Source organism: Myotis nattereri (assembly GCF_964212035.1).
Source record: "Myotis nattereri genome assembly, chromosome: 10".
Lineage (NCBI taxonomy): Eukaryota > Metazoa > Chordata > Mammalia > Chiroptera > Vespertilionidae > Myotis > Myotis nattereri.
This window is the reverse complement of record NC_138085.1, coordinates 28,162,336-28,189,787: the sequence shown is the minus strand read 5'-3', so window position 1 is coordinate 28,189,787 and position 27,452 is coordinate 28,162,336. Positions and strand designations below refer to the sequence as shown.

The 27,452-nt window shown below is 54.5% G+C and overlaps 1 protein-coding gene across 2 annotated transcripts in view; it reads left to right on the top strand.

The window, feature by feature from the left end:
* Positions 1–949: 949 nt before the first annotated feature.
* Positions 950–27,452, top strand: part of PAX8 (paired box 8) — a 50,414-nt gene continuing 23,911 nt past the window's right edge. For both annotated transcript variants that reach the window (XM_081101218.1, XM_081101217.1), the window contains exons 1-2: positions 950–1,037; positions 1,367–1,469. In XM_081101218.1, coding sequence (XP_080957344.1) covers positions 1,445–1,469 — 25 coding nt within the window. In that variant the 5' untranslated portion in view covers positions 950–1,037; positions 1,367–1,444. The remainder of the gene's footprint in view (positions 1,038–1,366; positions 1,470–27,452) is intronic.

The window sequence follows — 27,452 nt, the reverse complement described above, 5'->3', positions numbered from 1 at the left end:
GCCCCTGGGGATGAGGGGGCATGCTGTCCTCTGGGCTGTAACCCTGAGCCCCAGAGCCTGGCCTGAGATTGAAGGAGCATCCAGGCCTTGCCCCACCCCCACAGTGTTGCCTGTACCCCACTTTTGCCACACTAAGGCTTCTCAGTCCCACACGGGACCTTATCCACACCCAGGCCCTCACTCCCCAAGGCTGCTGACCTCTGTCCTGTCCCTTTCTAACACCCTCCCACGGTGAGGTGAGATCTAGGCTCTCACCAACAGGCCTGTGGACTCTTCTCCCAAGTTCAGAAGCCTCCAGGAGCAAGAAAGAGGGCTGGTGCTGCGCGTGTGTGTGTGTGTGTGTGTGTGTGTGTGTGTGTGTGTGTGTGTTGGGGGAGGGAGGGCCTGTGAAATGGGTTTTGTGACCATTGTCATTAACCTAGTAGTGTGGACCCTGTCTGGTGGCGAGGAGGGAGTGGGCTCAGGGGCTATTCAGGGTTCTGCCCTCGAAGAGGCCCGCACCAGCGGTGAGAGGGTGCGCAGCTTCTACCTAAAGAAGCTGGCATAAAAACAACAGTTCCTCCTGCAGAGGAAAAGGCTGCTTGCCCACAAGCAGACCAGGAGCGAGAGGGCATTGCCCAGCAGCTGTGTCTCTCACTTCTGGTGGCCAATGACCTGGGAGGACCCAGGGACCCTCATCCCCAGGCCTGAGGTCTCCAGCGCACTCCTTGGATGTTCCCAGGCCTGCTGAGTTAGGGCTCAGCTGCCTCCCTCTCCTCGCCGCCGCTGGAAACAGAAGCTCCAGAGAATGTTTCTAAGTCCTGAGTCCACTCAGCCATGTCCCCCTTGCAAAATCCTCCCCTTCCCGCACCCCCCTGCACCCAGCCAGCCAATCCGCGGGCTGCGAGCCTCCCCAGACCCTTGTGTCAGGGCCCTGGCGGGATAAAACCGGTAGCGATGCCTGGTGGATGGGAACAAACTTGGGACCAAGGAGAGACGCGGGCCCAGGGCACCCTCGCAGTGGACCGGGGCACTGAGGGCCGGAGGCCGCAGGCCAGGTAAGCTGCACAGCCCGGGCGAAAGCTTCCTGGGGGAGGATGATTGGAGAAGGGAGACGGTCCCAAGAAGCGTTTTTCCTCCCAGGTTAAACTGGATGAGGTTGGGGCGGCAGAGGAGAGGGCACCGGGGCTGGAGTTGGGACTTAGTTGGCAGACCCCCAATCCCGACCTCACGACCCACACGTGCTTGCTAGGCCAGGCTGAGGTTGGCCACACTTCCGCCTAAACCCCACCGACTCCTGCCACGAAGCGAAAGCCATGGGGACAGGGCCTGGGCGCAGGACTAAGGCAGCAGACACGCTCTCATGCCCTTTCCCCTGGGCCTGCAGGGCAGCGGCGCGGCGGATGCGGCAGGGACCTGCGTGAGGACTCCCTGAGCCTCGCGCGGGCCACGAGTGATCCTCAGGATGCCTCACAACTCCATCAGATCCGGTAAGGACGCGCGCGGCCGGACCCCAGCCCCGGGTCGCCGTGCTTCCCTGCGTGCGCTCGGGGCAGCGGGGTTGGGGGGCATGCGCGCCGGACTCGCGGGACCCCCCTTCGCGAGGACGCGGCAGGGGTGCCTTGGGGCCTGGCTCTCCGCTCAGGCAGCCTCGCCGCTCTCTCCGGCTCTGAGGTTCCCGCGCCCAGCGGGGCTGCCAACGCAGGCCTTGGCTTCTGCGGACCACACGGAGGGGTAAGAGCTCTCCGCGGGGCCAGAGAGGTGTCCCTCACACCCTCCCCGGCTGGCATGGCGGTGAGGGTGGGCCGTGCGATGCTGGAGATGCTGGACTTGCAGGTCCCTTGCCCTGACCACCAAGCGCTTGTCCGGATGCACGCAGCTCTCCTGGATCCCCAGGCGCGACTGTGAGCCCGCGCACCTCTCCAGCCCGCGGGAAAGGAGCCCGTGTTTCGGGGCCTGGGAGCCCTGAGTGAGCTCGGGGTTCGGACTCCTCCTGGCCGAGCACGGGGCAGGCGGGGAGCAGCGGGCGCGCGGGGCGTCTGGGCTTCTAGGACTGAGCTTCCGCGGTGCGGAACCTCTTCCCCACCAGCGCCGGGCCTAGGGCCTTCAAACGCGCTCGGGGTCCCTAGCCTCGGCACCTGCTCTCCCCTTCTCCTGGGCTCAGCGAGGCCGGGGCGGAGTGGCGGGTGAGGGTCTCTGTTGGGAAGGTGCCCTACAATCGGGCTGGTGGGCGCGCTGGGCACGGCCTCCGGGCGCGCAGCAAGTGTGGGCAGCGGCCTGGTCCGGCCGCGGTGATGGATGGAGCCGGGTTGGCCCCCGGGGAAGGCGATTTATGGGGCCAGGGCGCAGCGCTATCGATTTGGGCCGGCGAAGTGAGAGGAAATCAATATTTCAGATGAATTCTCGGCGAATATGAAGTCCGCTCGGCAAACGGGACATTTGTTATAATAAGGAGGTCGGATCGGCGCGGCGCGCGGCTGAGATCTCTATTTAGCCAGAGCGCGGCGGTCCAGCTCCGCGCGCAGCCTCGGATCCGCGGGCCCAGGCTCCGCGGTGTGGGGCGCGGGGAGACCCGGGGAGACCCGGGGGTGGGGGCGGATGGTTTCTTATTCTGGTTGGCTGCCTGGCGAGACCTAGTCAGCAGTACCCCACCCCCAACACTGCCGTCAGTCCTGGGGCGCAGGTCCGAAACCTCGCGACCCTTCCGGGAGCCCGGGTGCGAGTGGGTCTACCCAGCACCGCTTGCCCGGCGGCGCCCGGGCTCCACGCGCGCTCCTGGACCACTTTCGGAGGCCAGGGAGATGTTTGGCCCCTTAATCTTTAGCCAAACCCGGTACAATACGGGGCGTCGCCCCGCGGGAGTAGGACCGTCTCCCAGGCCCCAGCGCCGCAGGGTGCGGGTTCTCGCGCCAGGCCGGTCTGGCCGCTTCCGCTCCGCTCCGGGTCGGGCTCCACCGCGCCCAACCCACCCCACTCTGTCCCGACCTTTCTGGCGGCGGGAGGACTGGGTGCTCTCGGACCCCGAATGTACTGCGCCGGACCAGACCCTTTGGGAAATAAGGCAACGTCGCAATTCCCCGGGCTGGCTTGAGTTTGTTTTCGCTACTTATTTCCATTCTAGAAGCACTCATTAGAGTAATGGGAATAAAAGAAAGAAAAAAGGACACAATTTGTTTTCATTGTAAATCATCAAGGAGCCCAGATGCTGCTCGGATTCCCGAGAGCTTAGAAACAACTCGCCCTTGGTCTGGGGAGGGAGCGGAGCACCGGCCAGGGAGGGTCAGGCGTTTCTCTCTAGTGGGGGCGAGAGGGGCTTCTCCCCCCCCCCTCACCCCCCCCCCTCCACACACACACCAAAAACAAAGAAAGAAAGCTGAGCGGAGGGGAGAAAGAGACTTTCCCCGTTAGTTTCATGCAATGGTAACACAGCAGAAGAGAACTGCCCGAAATGCGGCTCGGAGGGTCCGGCTGCCCCTGCTTCTCTTCTAAATCCTCAGTCGTTTTAGCATCGAGGATCCCGTCTTTCCGACCAGTTTACTCCACGCTGTTGCCTGTCTGTGGAGCTCAGTTCATACTCTGACCTTCCGGGTCTTGTAAGCCCATTTCTCGCTTCGGTGCTAGCGGCTGCCTTCTCCCTGCACTCCCATTTCTGAGGGGCTTAACCTGGAGACTCCCAGCTAAGTTTCCTCAGGGGAAGGGGGAGCTCAGGGAGCCGGGAGCCAGGAGCCAGGCGGGCTCACCTTTCCAGCGACCCCGGGCGCGCGCGCTGGTTCCCGAGTGTCCTGCGCGCCTCTGCGCTGGGCCACCAGCCCACCCTGGGCTTCCTCTGAGCTGATCTTACCTTGTCTTAATATATACATATATATATATGTACATGTTTTCTACAGCTTTATTCTGAAGGCATGTGGAGAGCGATAGCGAATTATCCTGGTGCGCACTGGCTAGCAAGGGTCTGAACCTTCCCTAAAACCCGGTGGGGATTTTGTAGCATCAGGGAACCAAAGAGCCTCTCAAGCAAAAATATTCTTTAAATATTCAAGAGGCATGGGAAACGATAAATGCCACATAAATGATAATTGCCACATAAATATCACAAGGTAAACAATGCTGTGACTTTGAAGAAGAGAGGTTAGCAAGCAGGCGGTCATTAAAAGTTATGTGGAACAACTCCCGCAACCTTGTGGCCCGGGCTCCTGAAAATGGGATATTCACGCGATAAAATGAGACTTTAGGTGGTGGAGGAGCATGCCTCTAACCCCCCAGATCTGAGATGGGAAATTGAGGTTGTAGAAAGGAGGAGAGGGGTCAAATGCATTTGGGGAGGATCTGTTTTCTTCCCAGGTTTCTAGCCTGGGATGAAAATAAGGTCTTCCCGGGATGGAAGGTCTGGGAAGAGCATAAAGAGGTATTGGGGTTCTCCAATTCATCTTTGTTTCAAGAAGGTCCATGCTCCCACCCTCCTCAATGCAAGTTAATTAGGAGATAATTTAGCGACCTTGTGAATTAGTTTCAAGATAAGTATCTTTTCAAGCTTTGTCACTTTAATTGCCCCACTGATGGATAAGAAGTAATTATTTCTAATTGACACTTTTTGATGTCTATTGGAAGCATTTATTTGGGACTTTTTTTTTTGGAGTGGAAGGAAAGTTAATTAATTTTATCAGTCTATACCCAAAAGGACTCTGCCCGATTTTGCTGAAAAGGACAAAGGAAGTAAAGGAACACAGTGCAAAAATCAATCTCACGGAATTTTAATTATGAAGAGATGTTTCTGTTCAAAGGAGAGCATTAACTAATAGAATAGTGTGTCAGAACTTTGTATTAAGGGTTTCCGATCGCCAGTTTTAGTGGGTGCTCACAATCCCTTTATATGCTGACTTCATGGTGGCAGTTATTCTGTTTTGTAACTAATTTTTATAAAGAGTAAAATGAGCAGAACTCAGGATGCTTTGAATAAATGGTATTATTTTTGTAAGAGCTAATTGTAAAAAAAAAATATTACCAATAGTCCTCCTTGTTCTGTAATTATTGATAGAGTTGAGTATAAAGGTGAAACTTTACTTACGGTGTGACATGCCTTTTCATATCCAAACCTCAGAGCAAACAGCTTAATCATTCACATCCTCCTCCAGAATAGTTACTGTGAAAGGGAAAGAATTAGAAAAAGAAAGAAAGACACGGAAAGGAGGCAGGGGGAGGGGGCTCGGGAGAAGGTGGCTAGATAATAAAAATGAAAGAACTTATTTGAGAAGCGAAGGTAGCCAGGTGCGCGGAACCTTGGCCATTCCTGTATAAGAAAATCGAATGCTACCTCAGAGCACATCCTCTGAATAGGATTCCTACTGCCGCCCCTAAGTAACTCCCAACCACCACCGGAACCCCCCACCTTTTGGGCATAAAAAGAGGCAGGGTCTTTGGGAGCCAGCTGGTCTGGATCTCTGGTGTCTAGATGTCAGAATCCTGATTTGTGTCCCTGAAAAGGGAGCCTGAGCTGTGCGCCAAGCTGGGGGAGGGGAGGCTTATAAACAGATTTTCGTGTTTATTTTATTATTAGAGCCCCTGCAGTGCTCTTTCCTAGTTGTGTACCCACAATCTTTTCGTGGATAGACTTGTGACTCGCTGACATAGGAGGGTATTTCCACATTAGCCCAGAGCGCACGCCTGGACAGAGAGTGGTACAATCAGACAAGGTGCCCTCCCGGCAGGCTAATTGCAGTCCGTGCCTTTTTCAATCATTTATGCGTAAAGTCTTGTCTGCGTTTAATGGCGTTTCTCCTGGATTACGTGGAGCTACAAGAATGAGGAAACATTTTAGATGAAAAGAACTTTAAGACATACAAACAGCAGATAATATCACATACCAACCTCACTATTAGTGAAACTAAAAAATATGTAAATAATGCCAAAAAAAATCAGCAAGGGAGAGTTTAGTAATGGAAAATTCCCCTGCAATTAAATGAAACAGTAATTCAGTGTAGATATGCCTGAATGAATTAGCATTTATTAATTGGTTCTCATAAAAACAATGTGTGTGTGTGTGTGTGTGTGGTTGCAGGTGTGTTTAAAGTATCCATTTTTCATAGGAAAAGTTTTTCAAATATTCATATCAAATTATGTAGTGTTCATTCACATTGTATTTTGCAAAATGTCCCAGTTCTCTCACTGGTGACTTTCACCTGCACACGAGGAATGTAGGGGTAAGGGGAGAAGTCCCCTTGAGAGGAGAAGAATAAAGCCACCCTCTTATCTTGGGACATTTCCAGGTGGCACCAGTGGGGGACATACTGGTAGAGTCTACTTGCTTAGAGACATCCAGGCTTGTCCTAGGTGGCTTACCTGTTCTGGGGCACACCTACCTGAGGCAGAGGGCTGCTCCTTGGCCATGCACACCCCCCACCCCCAACCTGCGCCAGCCTCCTTCCAGCTCAGGTAGCAGCTGCCATTTGTTATCTGGGGAGGAGCTTCCTAGGCTTGACTGTGCAGGGATGTGTTTCCTCTCTGGCCACAGTTGGTCTGTCTTCCTTTCTAAAGCGTTTAAAGCTGCGGCATTTATCAGTCCAAGAGGTAGTGAGCTCCCAGAAGCGCAGAGGAGGAAGCTTTGAGCTCCGTGCTTCTGAGTACACAAGGAGCCACAGGATAAAAGAAACAATTTGGTTTTCGAAGAAAAAGGTGATTGAAAAAGGAGGGGGCAGGGGAGAATGCGCCCCCATTCAAGACTGCACTCTGCTTTTGTTGAGAGTTGGGGAAAGGCTGAGCCGCCCAGCCTCCAGTCCCTTCAGAGATAGAACTTGAGGTGCAAAACACCCTCTAAAGAGAGGAGAATGCACCCACACTCAGCCCAGGTTCACAGGACAGGGAGCTGAGGACAGTTCTGCCTGGGGATGTGCAGTGACTCTTTCCAGCAGAGGGGCTGGGGTTCTCTTTGCGGGAACGGGCACAGAGAACCGCAGTCCATTCGTGAACACTCTCCCAGGCCAGTCCCTGCTCATCCAGCCCATGCTCAGTGACCCTGGGCCAGGGTTGGGCAGAGGCAGCACCCTTCCTTATGTGTCTGCGGCCATGGCGCTTTTAAGTGGATCATTGAGGGTTGTAATTATTTCCTCACGGCCAGACTGGGGACCCGCAAGCCTGTTTGGATTTCTGAAAGCTCCTTCCCCAGCCAGGTGGGGACATGATGAGCTCTGGACGGGGGGCCACGCACCAGAGCAACCTTCCTGGGGCAGTTTCTATTTTACATGCACAACTCGCCTCTCTGAGTCTGTCTTTACAGTGACCACGGGCTCCTCTCCAAGCATCTCCTTCCTGAGGCGGTCCCCCAGGCATATCTGGGTCCTGTGTCTGTGCTGATTCCTGAGCATCCTCCCATTGCCACAAACCCCACAGAGGAGGCCAAGAATGGCGAGGGCTCAGCACAGCCAGCCCCCACCGCTCCAGCTCTGCCAGCACCACTTGTATGTATACCTAGAGGAAGAGCTGAGTGTGCCCGGCACCAGGGAGCCCCCCGCAAATGGAAGTGGGCATGGGATTCCACTGGAGAGGCGTGTCCAGGGCTCCTCTCATTGTCAGGACTCTCCCAGGCAGGAGGTGTTACTGTCGCTTATACAGAAGAGAAGGCAGTTTCTGCTCATTGCCCTCCCCCCACCCCCTCACCAAAGCCCAACTTGTCACAACTCCCTGTGGTACCAGATGGTTTGCACCTGCAGCTCCACTGGGAACTCCGGCCACACACAGCCCTTGGTGAGATGGCACAGGGCCTATATGACTGCAGTGGTGACAGGCAGGGCCTTTGGTCTCTCAGCTTGTTTTTCTTGTCAATGTCCCCAACTCTCCAGCTCAACTAAAATAGCCCCGTTTTCAGTGTCGTTCTCAGTCTTCCTATCTGCAAAATGGGAGAAGTGATCCCTATCTGGGCAGCACTCCTGGAGGTCCCTCTGAGGAGGAAGGAGAGGATCAACCAGCAGGCAAGGCAGAGAGAGCGGCTTTCTTTCTTTCTTTCTTTCTTTCTTTCTTTCTTTCTTTCTTTCTTTCTTTTAAAAAATATTTTTATTGATTTCAGCAAGAAAGGGAGAAGGAAACATCAATGATGAGAATCATTGGTTGGCTGCCTCCTGCACACCCCCAACTGAGGATCAAGCCCACAACCCTTGACCAGAATGGAACCCAGGACCCTTCAGTCCATAGGTCAATGCTCTATTCACTGAGCCAAACTGACAAGGGTGAGAGGAGCTTTCTTTGAATACATCCTCCCAGGGTGCTATGTTCCCACCTAAAAAAAAAAAAAAAGAAGCAGCTACCTAAAGCACCTTAATAAATCACAGGCCATACTCCCGGGCGTCTTCAAGCCACACTTAGGCTGCCTTTTGGGTCCATTTCACAAATTAATGGTCCAGTGGGTGTGATGAAATCAGCTTCAGAGTTACTGGGAGACCCATCCGTGAAGTCCCCGCTCACCACCAGGCCCCCAGGCAGCGAGTGGTGGCACTCGAGGTGCTGGATCCCATCTCTCCAAGTTCAGGCTCAGCCCCTCTGCTGCTTCCTCAGGGCCCCTCCACGTGGGTCCAAAACCCAGGCCTGAGCTCCTGGGGAGCCTCCTGGAACACTGACAGGAAAGAGGTTTCATTTAATGGTCAGTTTTGTCTGTGTGGAGTGGGCCGGGGCATTTCTCAGACGAAAACCCTTCTGTAGTTCAAACAGTGTCTTCCCTCCCTTCTCTTCACTCTGCTCTTTCTCCCGTCTTCAGCTGCAGGCCCCCAGCTTTGTCTCCCGCCCTGTTCTCCTAAGTGGCCTTGGAGCGACCTGAGTGCTTAGGGCTGATTAGTCCCCTGGGACATATTGTCGCTGTCAGACCGGCACAGCAGAGAGGTCAGGGAGCTGGCTGGGTGACGGGTCCCAGCGAGAAACAGCTTCATCTGCTGTCATCACGGGAACTGCGCATTTGCACGAACCCAGGGCCTTCTGTGTGTTTTGATTTTCGGCTTCTCTGGGAGGACAGCAGAGCCGTTATTCCAGGGTAAATGCGGGGCGTGAGGTGTCAAGAGGGGACTTCTGAAGTCACTGTGGAGCAGGCCCTGGGGCAGCCTCCCCATCTCTGCAGGGGCTGGCCTGGGAGGCTTTGACCTTGGCCTGGCCTTGCTGCTTTCTCCCTGTGTGACCTGAGGCAAGTCAACTCTCTCTCTGGCCTTGAACTTCCTCATCTGTATAAATTAGGAAGATGGTTCGGGCTTCCAGGAAGTAGTGAAAGGTAGGCCAGATCCTCACCTGGAGCATAGCACCTACTCATACATGTTCCCTCCTGTATACAGCGGTCACCAGGGAGGAGTCTCCAACAGCCCTCCAGGGCAGATGCCCAAACCCTACCTTTTCTGAATATTTTCTGTGAAACTCCATGAATAACTTGAAACCAGTGCTGACACTTGGTTGCAGTTCCATTTTAGGACAGACCTTCTCACATTGCACACATAGACAAAATGAAAGGCTGCCTGGCCAGGGGTTTGGATCTGAACGAAAGGCTATGTGGGAAGGGCTGGTTCGGAGCTGTGGCCGTGATCAGCGGCTGCGCAGCCCAGTCTAGAAAACCGTTCCTTGTTTCATTTTAGCAGAAGACACAGTTGTAGGGGAAGCCCCAGGCTGGTGATAGAACGAGCTGTCCATGGACTTTACATTGGAATCCAGAATATTCTAAGGCTTTAGTAGCATTGGTCTTGGAGGAAGGATGAGCTGTGTGTGTGTGTGTGTGGGGGGGGGGGGGGGGGGGGGTTGCAGCTCCCTGTGCAGCTAAGACAGGACCACAGGAAGACTGGCTCTTCACTGACACAGAGCCATACGTTTCTTTTTAAATGAGCATTTACTCATCTTCTGTCTTCTCTCCCCTCCACCTCCCCTGCCCTGTCTAATATTTCTCTACTTTGTGTAATAATAGCCCAGCTTTGGCATGACAGCAAACCCTGGGTGACATTTCAAAGCCGTGACTAGCCGAGCACCAGCTTACTGGCCCCAGCTCCGTGTTGCTCTCCAGCACCGAGGTCAAAATGGAGGCGGCAGGAATGGGGTGGCCGCCAGACGGGTCCTAGGTGTCCAGCTGGGGCTTTGAGGTGGGAACCAGGAGCAGGAAGAAGGCTGCGAGGGAGAGTGTCTGAGCAAGAAGGTACAGACTCAAGCTGGGAGCCGCTGGAATCTGAGGGCCAGGGGCTCAACTCATGTAACAGGCTGCCCGCTGTGTGCAGGTGCCCAGGACGGGGAGCAGCTGTCAGGCAGGAAGCTAGAGTCTTGTGATTCCCGCACGTGGACAGACCACCAGCAGGAAGGGAGGAATCAGACCAAACAAGTCAGCAGGGGAACAAGGGCTGGAAACTAAGAGCCTGGTTGGTGGGCACACCAAAGCCATTTGTCGGAATGATCAGCCAGGTCAACCACACCATTGCCAACACCAGGTAAACCTCGTCCTGCCTTGAACCTGCTGGGTCCTGGCGCTCACTGTGGCAGGAAGGCAGGCGCGAGCCGGTAGGATCACCAGGCTCCGCCACAGTCTCCCCGGCTCTTGCCGTGGAGACAGGCCCACTTCTGCCAAATCAAACTCTGGCTGGACACTCCAATGCCTAACCCCGGTGCCTTCAGAGGTTTTCAGATTGTAGGACGCCCCTTGGGCCTCCCTTCTCCTTGACTGGGCCCTTCCAGTCCTCATCTTCTGTGATGACATGACACTGTGTAATAATAATCCAGAATATACCGTATATGTAATAATATATACCAGGAGGATCCCACGGCCCACCTCTGCTGCCACAGAGGTATCTGGTCAGGTGTCCCTGACTGGGCCTCAGGTGACCCTTTAGCAGTGGGACTGCTCTCAGGAGTCCTGCTGACAGCAACTCGTTCGCTGTCCTCAGGGCCTGTTGGCTGGAAGGTGTCCATCTCGCTGAGAGACCTGAGGCCAGGAGCACATCGTGCCCCTGCCCACGCTGCTGTCCGTCCCCACCTGCCTGCAAGTCACTGTCTGTACCTCAGTGTAGATACAATTGTGTGCAGCCTCCTATTGTGTGTGCGTGTCCACCATGTCCCCACGCCGATGGTGCCTGTCTTGAGGGGAGGGAGCCTATCTGTCGCCCTTGTTGGCTGGGCCTTCGGAGTTGGGAGTTGGACACACCTGGTTTTGCTTCCCCTTCCACCACAGACACCTGCGTGACCTCCCCAGGGAAGGAGACTCGTGGCTCCGGCCTCTGCGACTGCCAAGGACTAACAGCTCATGTTTATAAAACGCTGAGTCACAGGCTCCCCACATCCTCAGACTGAGGCCTCTGCAAACCCTTTCCTCCTCCCACGCCCCAAGGCCCCAGCACTCCATTGTTATGGCCTGTTTTGCCCTCTGCTGGTGTAGCATGTTTACCTCTGTGGCTCTCACCTTGTGCACGTGAGCTACCTGAGTGCCTGGGAGGATGTACCTCACACCTCCCAGGAGTTTCATGGACTCTTGTTACCACCGGGGTCCACCCAGACCCACAGTTGGCCCAAGCCAGAAGGGGATCCAAGACAAGGAAACAGACCCAGAGAGGCGTGCCTTGCCCAGACCCCACGAGTTTCGAGGCAGAGCAGAGCCTCCACGCTGACAGCCAGGGCTTCTCCTGAGCGGCGCTGCCTTTCAGAGAGTGCGCAGGGCAGAGGAGGGCTGACCCCAGCCTGAGCACTGAGGGAAACCTGTTCCTAGTGGGCACCCACCCAGGGGAATGCAAAGGGGCCTCTGATGATGTGGACTGGTGAGCTGTACACACGCACATGCACACGCACACACACACACACACACGTATGCATAACATGCACACAAAACACTCAAAGACACACACACTCATGCATGCACACATAGACACAACACATTCTCATACACACAACTGTACAGACACACACACACACACACACACACTCATACACAGCCAAGGCTGGGACTAGAGTGAGGCAGGAAGGAACCGAGGCTGCAAAATGCAGGAGACTCTCACTCACCAGCTCACGCAAGGGCAGGGCTGGCCTGAGAGTGAGGCCTCCTTACATTTTGTACCCTGGGTGTCTGCTGTCCTCTCCCCAGTCCCCTGGGTGTGACATACTCACACTCACACACACGCAATACTCACCCCTCATTCAGGAACACACGACGAAGAAGCTTTTACAAAAATAGGAATGTGCAGGATGCTCTCCTAGGTCTGTTGGTGAAGAAAACGAAGGCCAGACAAGCCCCTGCTCACAGGGACCCTGAGAGGCGAGGCTGTGAAGTCACGGAGCAGTCGATGAGTCCAGGTTGAGTCCGCGCTGCTGAGAAGGCTCCCACAGCAGACATGGTAGGGGAAGTGGGGTCCAAGACATCAGGGAATCAGCTCTGGTCAGTGGACCAACTCTGGTCAGTTTAGGCATGAGGTCACGGACCTGTGACCTCCCCGTTCTCTCGACCTTGGGTTTGAAGCCTGAGCAGAGGCACTTTGGCTGGCAGCCACAGCTCCCCACCCCTGCCCCCCACCTCCCACTTGACTTTCAGGACATGAGTGGTCCTGTGGCCCCAGGTGAGACCCTGGGACAGTCATTTGCACAGGTCAGTCTTCTGGCCAATGTCCGGTCAGCTCGCAATGCTGGTCTCAGGGGTTCATGGTGGCTCTGCTCAGATGGGGACAGTCTGTCATAAGGTGGGTGGGCAGCAGCAGGACTTGCCTGTTCTAGAGTCCGGCCTCCTGTTCCGCTAAGAACAGCAACACTGAGGGCAGATGGCGGGGGCTGTCCCCGGCCAGCTCCTCTGCTCAGACCCTGAGAATGTTTCCCCGGGATGCTGCCTGCACGGGGTTCCCCGAGCTCTGCTCTGAGCCGCAGACCTGCTGGCACCCTGTGAGTGCGCTCTGTCCCTAAATCCCTCCGGAAGGGCGAGTGCGAGCCTGTCTCAGGGACACATGGGCCATGCGATTGCAGCACCAAAATGAACGGATTATTACACACCATGGTGTCGTCATGATGCTTCGGACACTTGATCAACAAGCGTTTGCATACGTTGTGCGTTAGTCAGCGACTATCAAATAGCTCGTCCTGCAGAGTGGGCACAGGTGCTCGCCGAAGTAAGGAAACTGAACAATGGGGGCAGGAAAAAGAACATTTGTGGATAAAACACTTTCGAGCTCACGTATAATTCTGGATCACCAATGGCCACAGCCTCGTATATTCCTTAGGGCCTCAGGTCTGAAGGAGCAGCACGTGGTAGTGTCCGCGTGGTGAGCTGCTGTTCTTGGTGCTCTTTGCAGCACTGAGTGTCACCTGCCAGGTGCCCGGCTCCTGCCCAGCGTCAGGCAGCCAGTGCTGCAGTGAGGCTGGCATTGCTGATGTCCACGTGGTGGCCGCGGTGCCCAGCGCTGTGAAATGATGGGGCAGCTGAGCATTTCCATCGTGGAGAATTGACACGCCACCATCCAAGGAGAAGTCCTGTCCCTGGGCCCCTCCTCTCACCTGTCCTTTTACCGAAAAACCCTCCTTTTCAGGTTCATAGTACGTGTGTGGGTCCCTTAGGGAACCCAGTGGCTTTGTGAGGACACACAGGGAGGGTGGGCTGCTGGACTAGGGGCTCCTGTTATACAGTGTCCCTCGCCCATCACACCTCATGCAAGTCGCTCCTCTGTCCCAGTTTCATCTTTCCTGGTACAAAGCTGGAGCATGACACCTCTCTTCAAATTTCCTTAGGGGATCCTGTCACCATGAAGTCCCCTTTCCAGCCACCTATCTTAGTCAGCTCGGTATGTCACTATAGAACACCACATACTGGGTGGCTTACTCAACAGACATTCGCCTCTCGCAGTTCTGGAAGCTGGAAGTTCAAGATCAGGATACCAGTGTGGTCAGGATCTCTGATTCGAAGAAAGCCACTTCCTCATTGTGTCTTCACTGGGTCTTTCCTCAGTGTGTGTGCTTGGAGAGAGAGCAAGCACTGCTATTTCTTCCTTCTCTTATAAGGGCACTAATCCCATCACGGGGCCCCACCCTCTCTACCGCTTCTAACCCTCATGACCCCACCTGACTCTAATTACCTCCCAAAGGCTCCACCTTCAAAAACCATTATGTTGGAGGTTAAGGGCTTTAACATGTGAATCTGGGGCGGGGGGGGGGGGGGGACATGCACATTCAGTCCATAGCAACACCCACAGAAATAATGATTTATTTTTATTCTTCTTGGCCCACTATCCAGAGACACTTGTATTCCCAGCCCTCTGTGTTGTATGGCAACCCCCTCTCCTGCCTGTTTCTCCCTAAGGGGTGCTCAGTGTGCACCTGTGCCTGGACCACCTTGGGCTTCACTGCAGCTCCTAAAGAGGCACCTGGTGTCCCCGCCTCTGCCTCTGAGTCCCAGCACACCTGCACTGCCCCAGGGCTCTGTGCTCACGGCACCAGCTCTCAGCCGCCCAGTTCTCAGGACACGTTCTCACCCAGCCAGGCACCCCTGGCCACACAGACCTCGGGTTCTATCTCCAAATCACTTCAGAGGGCATTATTACAGTAATATTTAGTTCAGTATGTAAATATCTACTGAGTCCTTGGGAATGGCAGGCATGGAGTTAGGCGTGTCTTGGCCTTCACGATGACGAGAGAGGGGAGGCTCCAGTGCAGACGGACATGGATGCTGAGTGAGCAGGAGGTGGCTGCCACTGGGCTGGGGTCGGGGAGGGAGCCTCCTGAGTCAGGGGCAGGTCTCCACCAGGTGACCTGAGGAGGGACCAGCAGGAGCAGGGATGTGGAGACCTGAGGAGTATGCAGTTCAGGGACCCGAGTCAGCTCAGGTGCAGGGGACAGCAGTGGAAAGACAGGTGTGGTTCAGACAAGCCATGGGCTTTGATGAGGGAGGGTGCAGGTGTTAATTCTGAGCTGCCATGGATAAGCCTGGGTCGCGTGCACGGGGTGCCTGAACTGCTGCCCTTGCCTGGGCTACTGCACACGCGAGGCGTCAATTCCCATACCCCTTTCAGCTCTCGTGCCAGAGCCACTCACCAATCGCCTCTGTCCGTGGGTCCCGGACTCAGTATTAAGTGGGCCAGCGGGGAACAGTCTGCGGGAGCTGGAGGGTTTGCATTACAAACATGTTCTTGCTTTTTACCTTTTCCAGCCCCGTTCCAGAGACTCAGCCTGGTGACTTTCCAAAACTATCTTGGAGTCCTGCTCACACTTCCTGTCAATCCAATCATTAACTGGCACTTGAGGGCAAACCCCTGGTGTATAATCCGAGAAGATCCCTTCCTATTTTTTGACTCTATTTCCCACTACTCCTGCATGCAAACTCCTGGTCCAGCCAACTAGTCTTTGTTTCCTAAACACAATGTACATCCTCCCATCTCCGGCCTTTGCCCATCCAGTGGCAGCCTCCCAGAACGCCATCCTCACTCCCACCCTGGCAATGCTCGGCCAAGTACCAACCACCTCCTTCACCAGAGCCCTCTCTGGTACCCTCACCTGCTGTGGCTGTCATCCGACTTCCCTCTGCACCTTCTCTGCCCCTGACTGGGCACTCGGGTCCAGGGACCCACCAGCGTGGCTGGCTTACCTTCTCACACGGAGCCCACCTTGGAGGCAGGCGAATAGGAATAGTGGGTCTCACTCTGTCCCCAGCACTTTACACAGGTCCTAAATGCCGTGAGGGCTCCCCAGATGTCTGAGCTGGGAGTTTTCACACAGTTCTACAGTGACATGTTTGGTTGTTTCGCCAGTTGCCCTACCTTGTACGTTCAAGTTTTGCTCATGAAATTTTCCCAACATGAGGCACACTGGTTCTTTCACACGATGTTGCTGTAATTACTCTTCTGTTTTCTTCCTAAAGTGGCTACTACGGGACTGAGGAAGCAAAGTTCCCTTTTAGGGGAACTTGCTGCCACCATCGAGGTCCAAGCTGCCCCCTGGAGCCCCTCCTGGTCCTGGGGATGGACATTGTGCTGGCTGGGCTCAGGTGCAGGGGGGTGAGGCCGGGCAGCAGTGACCTCTGAAAGTAGCAAACATTGGCAGGCCTGGGCAGGTCTGACCCCACATGAGACCATTCTGGGGGACACTGGGCGTCGGCTTGACAGGGTGGCCAGTCAGATTTAGGGCCGAGCATCTGTGAGGACCAGCAGGTTGGGGATAAAACTTCCCAAATAATATCCGGCACAGAGTAGACAGACAGCAGGTGCTCATTACATATTTGTACAGCCTGGTTTCGCAGGGTGGTCTCTAGACCAGCCTCAGACCCTCCTGGGGCTCTGTTAGCAAACGGGGCGGGGCCTGCAATCAGCAGCTGCACAAGCTCCCAGCGAGTCTGCTGTGGGCCAGCATCAGAGACCCGCAGACCTAAGCCGGCCCCTCCAGGCCCAGCAGAGATGTTTCCTGTGTGGCGCTCTCAGGCCTCCCGCTGGGGAGAGAGCCTTCTCCCTGCAGGGCGCCCGCCTCTCGGGGATTTCCACGAGTGGGTCAGATGCAGACCCAGCCTCAGGTCTGCTCCAGACTGGCCATTTAGCTGTCAAATTGCCGTCTTCTCATATGAAATGGGGCTTCAAGTGCCAGCCCACGTCGTACACAGTGTGAAAGCCAAGGCCCAGTCGACATTTGTTGAATTGAGTTAAATTTAGGAATCGCTTAGCTGGCAGCACTTTGACAGGGTCCTGCAGATATCAGGGGAGTTCAGGACCAGCTCTAGACTGGGCTTCCAAAATCTCCCTGGAGCGGGGCGAAGACTGGTGGCCGGGGAGCCAGGCGGGTGGAGAAGGCCGCGCTGTGATGAGAGGTTGATGCTCTTGTACCTGCAAGGGATGGAGGGGCCCGAGCGGAGGGTCATAGGTTAGAAAGCATTTGTTCGCGGCCTGACTGCCTGAGCTGCCTTATGCTGAGAAGTCACTAGGAGGGGCAGCCAGACACCCCAGGAGGGGGCCCCAGGGCTCCCCGCGCCTGCTGTGCCCAGGTCAGAGTTAGATCCTGGTTATCTGCTTATCTGTCCTAGGGCTGCCATACAAAATACCACACATTGAGGGTGTAAACACAAGAAATGTATTATCTCAGGGTTCCAGAGGCTGAAAGTCTGAGACAGAGGCGAGGCAGGGCTGGTTCCTTCCGGCCAAGAGGGAGGACCCCTCGCCCTCTCCCGAGGCATCAGGTGGTTTGCTGGCATCGCTGGTGACCCTTGACACATGGTGGCATAACGCCAACCCTCACTTTACATCCTCTCTCTCTCTCTTGCATCCAAATGTCACCTTTTCATAAGGCCACAGTCACGTGGGATTAGGGCAGTGATGGCGAACCTTTTGAGCTCGGCGTGTCAGCATTTTGAAAAACCCTAACTTAACTCTGGTGCCGTGTCACATGTAGAAATTTTTTGATATTTGCAACCATAGTAAAACAAAGACTTATATTTTTGATATTTATTTTATATATTTAAATGCCATTTAACAAAGAAAAATCAACCAAAAAAAGTTCGCGTGTCACCTCTGACACGTGTGTCATAGGTTTGCCATCACTAGATTAGGGCCCACCCCAATAACCTCAGCTTAACCTGATCATCTGCAAGGACCCTATTTTCAAATGAGGTCCCGTTCTGATGTCCTGGGGGCTAGGATTTCAACACAGGAGATTTGGGGGACACAGTTGGACCTACAGAAGTCTGAGCATTGCATGTTCTTGGTCTGGCTCCACCCACCACCCAGCCCTGCACCAGACTCAGAGAGCGGGGTTAGGTCTGAGTGACACCAGCTACAGAAGCCCCGGTTTGGAACCGACAGAGAGAGGAGAAGCAGACCCCGTTCTCTGGAGCCTTTCCTGCTGCGCCCACCCCAGGGCTCCCACAGAGGAACCCAGGATGCATAAGAGGGGAGCCTCATGTCTGGGTATATCACCGAAGACATAAAAATGGCAAGCAAACAAGTCGATACGTGGGCCAGAAAACTCAGGGCATGCTGCGGTCTCAAACCCATCCTGCCCAACCCCGCCCACCTTCTTCCTTCACTCTCTGCCCAGGGGCCCTGCGGAGAGGGCACCAGGGACCCAAAGGGTGCCTGGGATGTAGCGTGAACAGGGACTTAGGTCAGAGAGCGTGAGTGCTGCCCTGGCTCTGCCATGATGTGACCTGTGACATTAGAAGGGCCGTCTGCCTCCCTGGCCATCGACGCCCCCAGATGTGCCCACCCCGCTGGTGTGTGTCTGCCTCCGCATTGTGCTAACCAGAGCGGCTCACATGCTGCCCACGGGCCCACTGTGTGCTGCTCTCCCTCGTCTTCTATGGCCAGTCCTGTCAGTGTCTGTGGAGAAATTGCCCGAGATCCCCCCCATCAGAGCTCTCGGCACCCGCTCTGTGCCAGCCTGAAGGCCATCCTGGTGTTGCAGATGTTAGGACGGGAGGACAGTCACGGTCATGTGCCCCTGTAAGCCAGATGTGGAAACTGACGCACAGACAGGGGCGGTCAGCGTGGGCGGAACCCGCCTCCTGGTTCTCAACCCCAGTTTCCTCTCCCGGGACCACAAGCCGAGGCTGTCTGTTCCCCCGCCCCTCCGGTTTCCTCAGGCGTGGCAAGCGGCCGTAGAGAGCATAATCCACTTTGCTGCGGCTCTGGCATTCCGTCGACAGGTGTGGAAAGCACAGATATGCAGTTTTGTCACAGATTTTGCTCAGTATGTCAGGCTTGAAACAGCGGTTCTTCTTCACTTGTCCCTTGTGGTTCCACTCTTAGGACAGCCCACCCCACCCCTGTCCTAGGGCTCTGCACCCCACACGGACACACACACTCACAGACATTCACACGCACACAGATAGGCACACTCACACACAGATACACAAACACAGAGATAGATACACAAACTCATAGACACACATGAAAATAGATATACACAGACACATACACACACAGACATTCACATGCACAGACACATACTCAAACACACACAGACACGCACAGATACACACAGACACCCAGACACATGCACTCACAGACACACACTGACACAGACACACAGATATGCTCAGGCATGCACAAATAGATAAACACACACTCATAGACACACACAGGCACACACTGGTAGATAAACAGACACACACACTCATAGACACACACAGGCACACACTGGTAGATAAACAGACACACATACTCACAGACACACACACACAGAGACACACAGATACACAGAGATACATACTCACAGACATGTGCACACAGGCACAGACAGAAAGGCACACACTCATGCACGCACACTCATGCACACTGCAGGTACCCCAGGTTGTGGGAACACTGCAGGAGAGGGCGTGTGAGTGGATCAGACACTCAGGTTCTACAACACGTCAGGTTTATTAACATGTATGTTTCTCAAGGACTGTGTCTTCTGCTCAGAGCCGCCTTCCCCGCACAGCCTGGAATATTAGTAGACACAGAGTGTGTGCTCACTGAATTGAAATCTAATGAACTGAAAATTGCTTTAATGTTTCTTTAGGAAACAGTGTTACTATCCACAGGCCCCTGACCCCAGAGGCAGGGAGTTTGCAGGCTCCTGGCCCCCAGTGCGTTTGCAGCGGGGCTGGCCCAGCTGCCTCGTGCACATCTCTGCTCTCAGGAATGCAGGCCCCCGACTTCTGTGCTAGGAACATGCAGACTAGAGTGCAGGGTGCAGAGTAGGCCCCCCCCCGCCCCCCCCCACCCCCCCGCAAAGCCACATCCAGAGGGGACACCTGCCCTCTTCAGGAAGGAGAGGGAGTGTGTCTTCCGTTTGGGAAACAGGAGAAATGGTGTCTAATCTTAGTCAGAGGGAGGCAGTGTCCATCTCCGCTGGGCCTACTGACACAATGCACAGGACCTGAACAAGCTGGCAGGGCCTCCGGAAGCCTTTGGGTCAGCCTCCAGCGGGGACCGACTCCAGGGACCCTTGACCTCGGTGACCTCAGGGCTCAGAGCGGCCTATGTGTGTCCCATTGGCCTCACGCTGCCCAGCCCTGTGTCCACCAGGCATCGCACAAGCAGGGCCTCCCCCCGTCGCTTTATTCTAGGGAGCTTATGGGCCTATTGCCATTTGCAGCAGCTCCATCCCAGAAATCTACTGGGCATGGGGCATCCTGAGAGGGAGGTGACAGGGTTAATCTAAGGGCTGAAGGAGGCAGGAAAGGCCTTGAAACCATGTAGTGAAGCCAACCAGATTAATAGAGGAAGAGAGAGGGGGGTAGACCATTAGGAAGACAAAGAGAAAATCATGCTGGAGCAATAGAAAGGGAAATCTAATATCAACTAGGGAAAAATAAATGGAGATTAGGGCAAACAAATTAGCTTTAATGGGTTCGATGCTAATACAAGAATAACAGCGAGCTGCAAATGCCTTTGAGGGGAAGATGGGATAAGGAACCTGAGCAGTCATGCAGGCAATGAAGACGATGCAGGGCGGGGGACAGGCCAAAGGAGCCCTGGCAGAGAGGAGGGAAATCTCAGAGTGAGAGGGTGGGTGACATGGTGGTGGGGGTCCCCTGTTTGACCAGATAGGACTGGGGCAGGGAAGGGGCTGGGAGGGGATGAGGAGGGGGAGGAGTGGGGTCAGCAGGGATGGAAATAAAAGCAAAGCAACTGGAGGAGACTGAGGGCAGAGGAATAAAACCCAGAGCATAAGCTGTGTGTGGGGGCTGGGGGCCGTGGATGGGCATAAAGAGGGAGGGACATAAGCAGACATGGAATAGGGGGAGAAGTATAACAGAATCAGGTCTCTTCTCTGACTAAAGAAAATCGTAAAAAGGGAAAATTAGGCCCCACAAAATGAAAACCAGGCGGGGATTTTGCAGTGGGATTTGGAAAGCACTGCGCTTGGTGGTGACAGGAAGCCACATGTGCTCTAGAGGGGCTGGCTGTCCTGGACTCGCCAGAGCCTGGGGAACCTGCGGGGGCGGCCTGGCCTCAGCCGCAGTCAGCTCTGCCCCTTTGTCGTGCAGCAGCCTTCGGTGGGTTATGGACCATCTCTGCTTCTCATCTCCTCATCTGCAAAGTGGAATAATGTGCTGCCTTTTTAAGGGCTGTTGTGCAAAGTAGAGGGGAAGATGCGTTTATTGTGCTCACTGGGCTCCAGAGTCCACTCCTCCCGCCACCTGGCTACAGGTGTTACCGCTAAGCACTGACTCATGGGGAAGGGGGCTGAATACTGACAATCGCCTCTCTCCTTCCTCCTTTCCCTCTTTCCTCTTCTTTTAAGTCCAAGGCTGGTAAAACACCAGCAGAGTTTGGTTATTTCCCAGCTAGAGGCTAATCCAGGGAGCGTCTCTGTGTACCTGTGTCTGCCTGCCTCTGCCCCCCGCCCCCCCACCAGCTCTCTCCTGCTGGGGAAGGACAGTGCTAACCTCCCACCCTCTGGGTGGATCTAAGGAAGAGCAGCCAAGGAGCCAGACTTCTTATCCTATTGTTCCCACTGCCAGGGGGGTGGGAGAACCTCCAATAGGCCAGGACTGCAGAGTGTGGGTGGGTGTGAGCCAGAGCTGGTCCTCCAGTCACCTCCCTCAGAGGGAGGCCAGACTGCAGCTTAGGCCCGCTCCCTGGAGCTGTCAGTTGGACATCCCCTGAGGGCTCCCGCACTGCGAGAGGGTGCAGGCCAGGCTGAGGGACCCCCTGCCTCCCCGAGTGCATGAATTTTCATGCACCAGGCCTCTAGTTAAAAAAAAATAAATAAAAGAAAGGACCAGATCAAAAAGCAGACGTAGTTACCTGTAGGTTGTAGCTTCCTGAACTGCTTCAGGTCTGAGTGTGAATCGATCAGCAGGAGGTAAGGATGGGGCACTCTGGCAGGGGACAGCATAGACAAGGAACAGGAGGCTTCCGATGCCATGGAAGAAGAGCAGCAAGTCAGCCTCTGGCTAGGGCATCAGATTCAAGTCTCAGACAGGTAGGAAACGAGGTAAGCCAGGGTCCCTCCTTGGGCACAGTCCTCCAGATTCGTAGCCTAGACTTCCCCATGCAGGTGATGGGGCCGTGCCCCACAAGTTTTCTTAAACGTGGGAGTGACATGGTCAGGCTTGGGTTTTAGATGTCCCGCTCCCCAGCTAAGGGTCGCATGTGCAAGGTTGGGCCCAGAGACCAGTGAGTCCAGGTGGCTGGGTAACCCTACTCACCTTTGTCCCACATGACTTCAATTTCTTTGGTCACCTGGAACATACCCCATGCCTTGCCCTCCCCCGTCATCCTTTCACACTGCACTCTGCCGTGTCCTTCTTAGCCCCTCTCCAGGCAATAGTTGTACATTTCCTTGTGTGTTTCACGATTCCTACCCTGGAAGCTTCATGAGGCAGGATCAGCTCCATGTCCTCGGTTCTAGTAAAGAGCTTGGCACGTGGTAGATGTGCAGTAACCATGTGTTGAGTGGATAAGCCAACGCGTGCTGCTGGGCACGGCTGGACAGCACCGGTTAGGTAACTAGGACGTGAAAGTGCCATGGTTTGCTGAGTACTCCGCATGGGGAGGACGAAGACTAGAGGCAGTTAATTCATGTGGCAGATACTTACTGAACACCTAACATAATTTAATGACGAGCAAAGCAGACGTGGCCCTGCCCTCATGGAGCTTTCCGTGTGGTGGGAGAAGAGGTACTCATACTATGATCATGCAAATACACATAAAATTAGAACGCGGATGACGCCACTCAAGAAAGGTAGTGGGCACTCTGAGACCATCTGTTCAGAAGCCTCAGCAGGAAGTGGCTGCTGTCTCCTCTCAGTCCCCTTCGGAGGAGGACAGCACAGGGCGCCGAGGGCCACATGGCCAGCTGGGGGTGAAGCCAGGTGCAGGTGCTGAAAAAAGTCCTTCCCAGCATCCCAGCCCCTGTGTCCTGGTCCATCCCGGGCCTGTGTGCCCTGGTAGCCCAACACCTCGCGGATACGGGAGTGACCCAGGGTGCGGACTCGGGGCGGAAGGTGGAACAAGAGGTTGGAACCCTGGGTGTGTTCCAGAAAGGCGCCACGCCAAGGGGAGCAGCTGGCAGGCCACAGTGGGAGAGCTCAGCCTGCAAGTGAGTGTGCTGGAGGGACCACCACCACCTCCAGGCTAAGACTCCAGAGTCAGGTCAGGTTGACACGACCACACCTTTGTGGAAGGGTGTGGGCCCAGCATGATTTAAAGAACACCCCCGCCTGGCCGGTGTGGCTCGGTGGTTGAGCATCAACCCATGTGCCAAGAGGTTGCCGGTTCATTCCTTGGTCAGGGCCCATGCCCAGGTTGTGGGCTCGATCCCCAGTGGGCAGTGTACAGGAGGCAGCCAATCGATGTTTCTCTCTCATCATTGATATTTCTATCTCTCTCCCTCTCCCTTCTTGTCTGTCTAAAATAAAAACACATTTTTAAAAAATAATAAGAAATAAAGAACATCCCACCTCCCATTACAGTCCTGACCTGCCTCAAATTCTTACCATAAAACTCTTTGGGGGCCAAAGCAGTTAAATCCCAAGGTAGTTAAACGTAAATTGCCACAGAACAAGATATTGCACCATTGTCATTGCAGGACTAGGCAGAGGTGAGAGAAACCAGCAGGTATAAGAGGAAAGTAACTGAACCTGGAACTCAGGGGCCCAGGGTGGAGAATCGACTCAACAACTATCCCAGCACCCCTCACACCTGCGAAGCATTTGTCTATCACGTGTATTTTACTGGAGTATTCAATGAACTTTTGTGAGAGGTGCTAGGTATGTAAGAGGAGACACATAAAGCCATGCCACAGGCGCGGTGCAGTCATTGCCGTGACAGGGACATGTGCAAAGAACCGCGGGGCCCAGAAAACCATCCCCACGTCCTCAGAGCTTGGGTGTTGGTGACTGTATGTGAATTTGGGGCAATGAGCCTCTCTGGTCCTTCTACCATCCCTAGTCCTCTGAGCCTGTAAGGGGTGAGGAAATTATCAAAGAAAGTCCCAAGGTGTACTTCCTAATCTCCAAATTGGTGGTTACAGAACAGTCACAGAGATGTAAACTACAGCCTAAAGAATTTAGTCAGTAATATTGTGATAACTATATATGGGGCCAAGTGGGTGCTTAAAATATCGGGAGCCACTGTATAGGGTACTATGCTGTACACCTGAAACTAATGCAGAATAATATTGAATGTAAATGGTCATTGAAAGTTTTTTTAAAAAGATAGAATGATGGAACAGGCTGTGGAATCTCAGAGGGAAGGCAGGGGTGGGTAGGTGGATGGGTGGGTGGGAAGAGATTAACCAAAGAACTTATATGCATAACCCATAGACACAGACAATAGTGGGGTGAAGGACTAGGGGAGTAGGGGAGACTAAAAGGGGTCAGTGGGAAAAAGGGGGACATCTGTAATACTTTCAACAATAAAGATAAAAAAAAAGAAAGAAAAATTTAAAAAGAACTAAATCCTAAGACCCACACAGATGTTCACTTTTCCAAAGTTTACATTTCTGAACAGCAGGCTTCCCCCAGGGCTTTGCAGACTTGCAAATTCTCTCACTTGTAGAATAAACCCTCCCTGGCCCCAGAAAGTTAGCACCCAGAACCTGCTGTGTCCGGCCAGGCATTTCGTCTTCCTCCTCCACACCCGCCATTCTGCACCCACGACCCTCTGGACCATGCAAAGGGCCTTTGTTTAGGAAGCTCTAGGCCTCTTCCTGGTCCACACTTTCCTTCCCCCGGGTCCAATCAGGGGCTCCCACTCTTTTCTGGCTCCCAGCCTCAAAGTCCTCCTGTCCACAGCCACTTGGAAAGGTGGTCAGCGCAGTGGGTGTCCGGCCCTCTGTGCAGGAAGGCTGCACCCACCTCTGGGCATTTGGTGTGACTCACTCCCCCACACCGGACACAGGAAGGACAAAAGTCCTCCATTACAGGGACTCAGCTCCAAACCTCAAACCAGAGGGGCCATCTCCAGGCCCTCCTTCCTCCCGTCCCACAGTTGCCACAAGCCTTTCATGTCTTGAGAGCCCAGAGACCTTGTGCGTGGACTTTTTTCCCATGGAAACCTCTTTGCCTGGTGACTTCCTGGTCATCCCTCCCTACAGCTTCCTTCCCACCACTTACGGGCCCCCTAGCACCTGGACTTACCTCTCTCAAAACACTTCTTCCGGAACAACTGCACCCCCAGAAGGTTTCCAGTTCTTCAAGGGCCTGGTTTCTCATCTTGTTCAAGGCAGTATCCCCAGGGCTTTGTACCTGACTCATGGTGGGCACTCGGTATATATGTGTTCAGAAGAAAATAAATGAAAACTGTAATAGACAAACAATAGGAAAGAGGATTCTAGAATAAGGTGGGGTGGGGTAGGAGGTGCACAAGTAGTTAGTTATTCTCTTATAGTTTCTTTACCAGCCATTGCCCAGTGGCTCTCAACACATGGCCCCAGGCCAGCAAGCATGCCCCTCCTGGAAACTTGTTGAAACTCAGGTTTTTGGTTCCATCCCTGACCTGCTGATGCAGAAATTCGGGGCCCTGAGCTCAGAAGCCTGTGTTTTGGGTTTTTTGTTGTTGTTGTTTTTCTCTCTCTTTTTTTTTCTTTTCATTTTTTAGGAGCCTGTGTCTTAACAAACCCCTAAAGTGATTCTGATGCACCTCAAGTTTGAGAACCACTGCCCCAGTCTTAGGGCCACACTTGGGCCAGAACATGTACATATTAAAAATCAGAAAAATTTGACATTTAAAATCAAGATTTTCAACTAGCCAAACACTTCCCCACTCTCACTCCCCGCCCCGCCCCCCCCCCAACAGTAGCTGTTATAGGTCAGCAGCAGTCGCAGTAAGAGGTGCTTTTTAGCTCCATTCGATGGATGAAAACACTACGGTTGAAACAAAACCCAACTTTTTTAAATGATAAAATTGAAGTAGGCAAAGTCAGTGCAGGAATCTGACCCAAAGCTCCGCGTAGCAACACACAGCCACTCAGAAGCCAGTACAATAAAATAAAGCCCCAGAGAATTCAGAATTCAGAGGCTGAACTCATGTTCCCCTTCACAGCCATACTGGCTGATCTGGTGTCGAACCTTCAGGAGGGTCCTGGGGCCCTCGGGTCTCCAAGGTCAGCCCTTCAGGACGACTGAGGACAATCACCCACCCAGCTTCGGTGGGAAAACAGGGTAGTTTTATGTGTTTTTTCAGTCCAAGTTCCCAATTTGTGCCACCCCAAAATGGCGTTCGGTGTTTTAAATCTTCTGCTTGCCCAGGGACGAACAACCTCACCCATAGGAAGCCTCGCTGCCAGATACAGAGGTCATGGTGCCAATGCCTAAGCCTGGGGGGTGACCTGGAGCCCAAGTTCTGGGAAATGGGGGCAAAGCTGGACCCCCAAGGGCTTGCCTGGGTTTGAGTGGCTGTCTGGCGCCCCCTGGTGTTCAGTGTTTGGACCTCAAAGAGCAGAAAGGCAGCCAGGAGGAAATGAGGGTCAAATAGCTGCAGCCATTCTGCTGGGAAGGACTGTGGCCCATGAGGAGCCAATGGAATGGGCCCAGCAGTGGGCACAGGCCACTCCCCGCCTTCTGGTGGCCCTGATGCCCTGCCGGCTTCTTCCCAGCCCTGGTGGAAAAGCACCCGAGGGACAGGCTGCCGAGAACCGAAAGGTGGGAAGTTGTGCCCAAGCTCACCAGGAAGATGGGTCACCGTGTCCCTCCTGCGGGCATTTGGCCAGCGGGCTTTTCCTCCTGACTTAGTGCCCTGGCCTGAGGCTTTTGGTCATCTTCTTCTTGTTCTTTTTTAAAAGATAAGTTGACGGTCGTGCTGAAGAAGCTTGGGCCCCGAGGAGACACAGCAGTTCTGAATGTGCTAAGTCAGTGGGCGGTAACGGGCACGATGTGCCCTGCAGAGGCACTTCCCACCTTGGCCATAACTAGTCCTTAATGGGCTCATGCAGAAGCCTGGCTCTGCCTGCCTGGTCCCCCAACAACTCCCCCCGCCTCCCCCGCCCCCCCCCCGCCCCCCCCCCCCCCCCCACTGCTCGGCTCCACCATTACAGCGGGTCACCACACCCAGCCCCATGAGAAAAGATGCCTCACACCCAGGCCATGGCCTCTCAGCACAGGACTCAGGGCCAATGCCCGGCTTCTGGGGTCGGTTCTGGGCCGTGAAAGGAAGCAGGACACAGCATGGAACCTTATCCTGGGTCATGTCTTGACTCCCTCTCCTAGAGGCCGAGTCACATGAGTCCTGTGAGCCAAGCCACTAGAACTCCCCAAGCCCCAGTGTCCTCATCAGAAAAAGGGAGCTCTCGGCCCTGAAATTAGCCCGACCACCTCTAGGCAGCTGGTCAGTCCAAGGACAAGCCCCTTCTCGCCTCTCAGCTTCGCCTGGCGTCCCATGGCCCGAATGGCTTTGTCCTTCCTCTCTTTGCATCTCCACTCCCAGCTTATCTTCTCCAGGAGCCCTTCTCGGTGCCCTGAGCTTGAGGTTGGTCCCCTCCAGGGTCCATACCTTCTGCATGTCCCTGGCCCCAGCAGTGGTCGTGAGAAATGTTGACGGGCCGTGGGCAGTCTTGGCCGCACTTTAATAAACCTCATGAGGCAAGAGCAGAGGCCACAT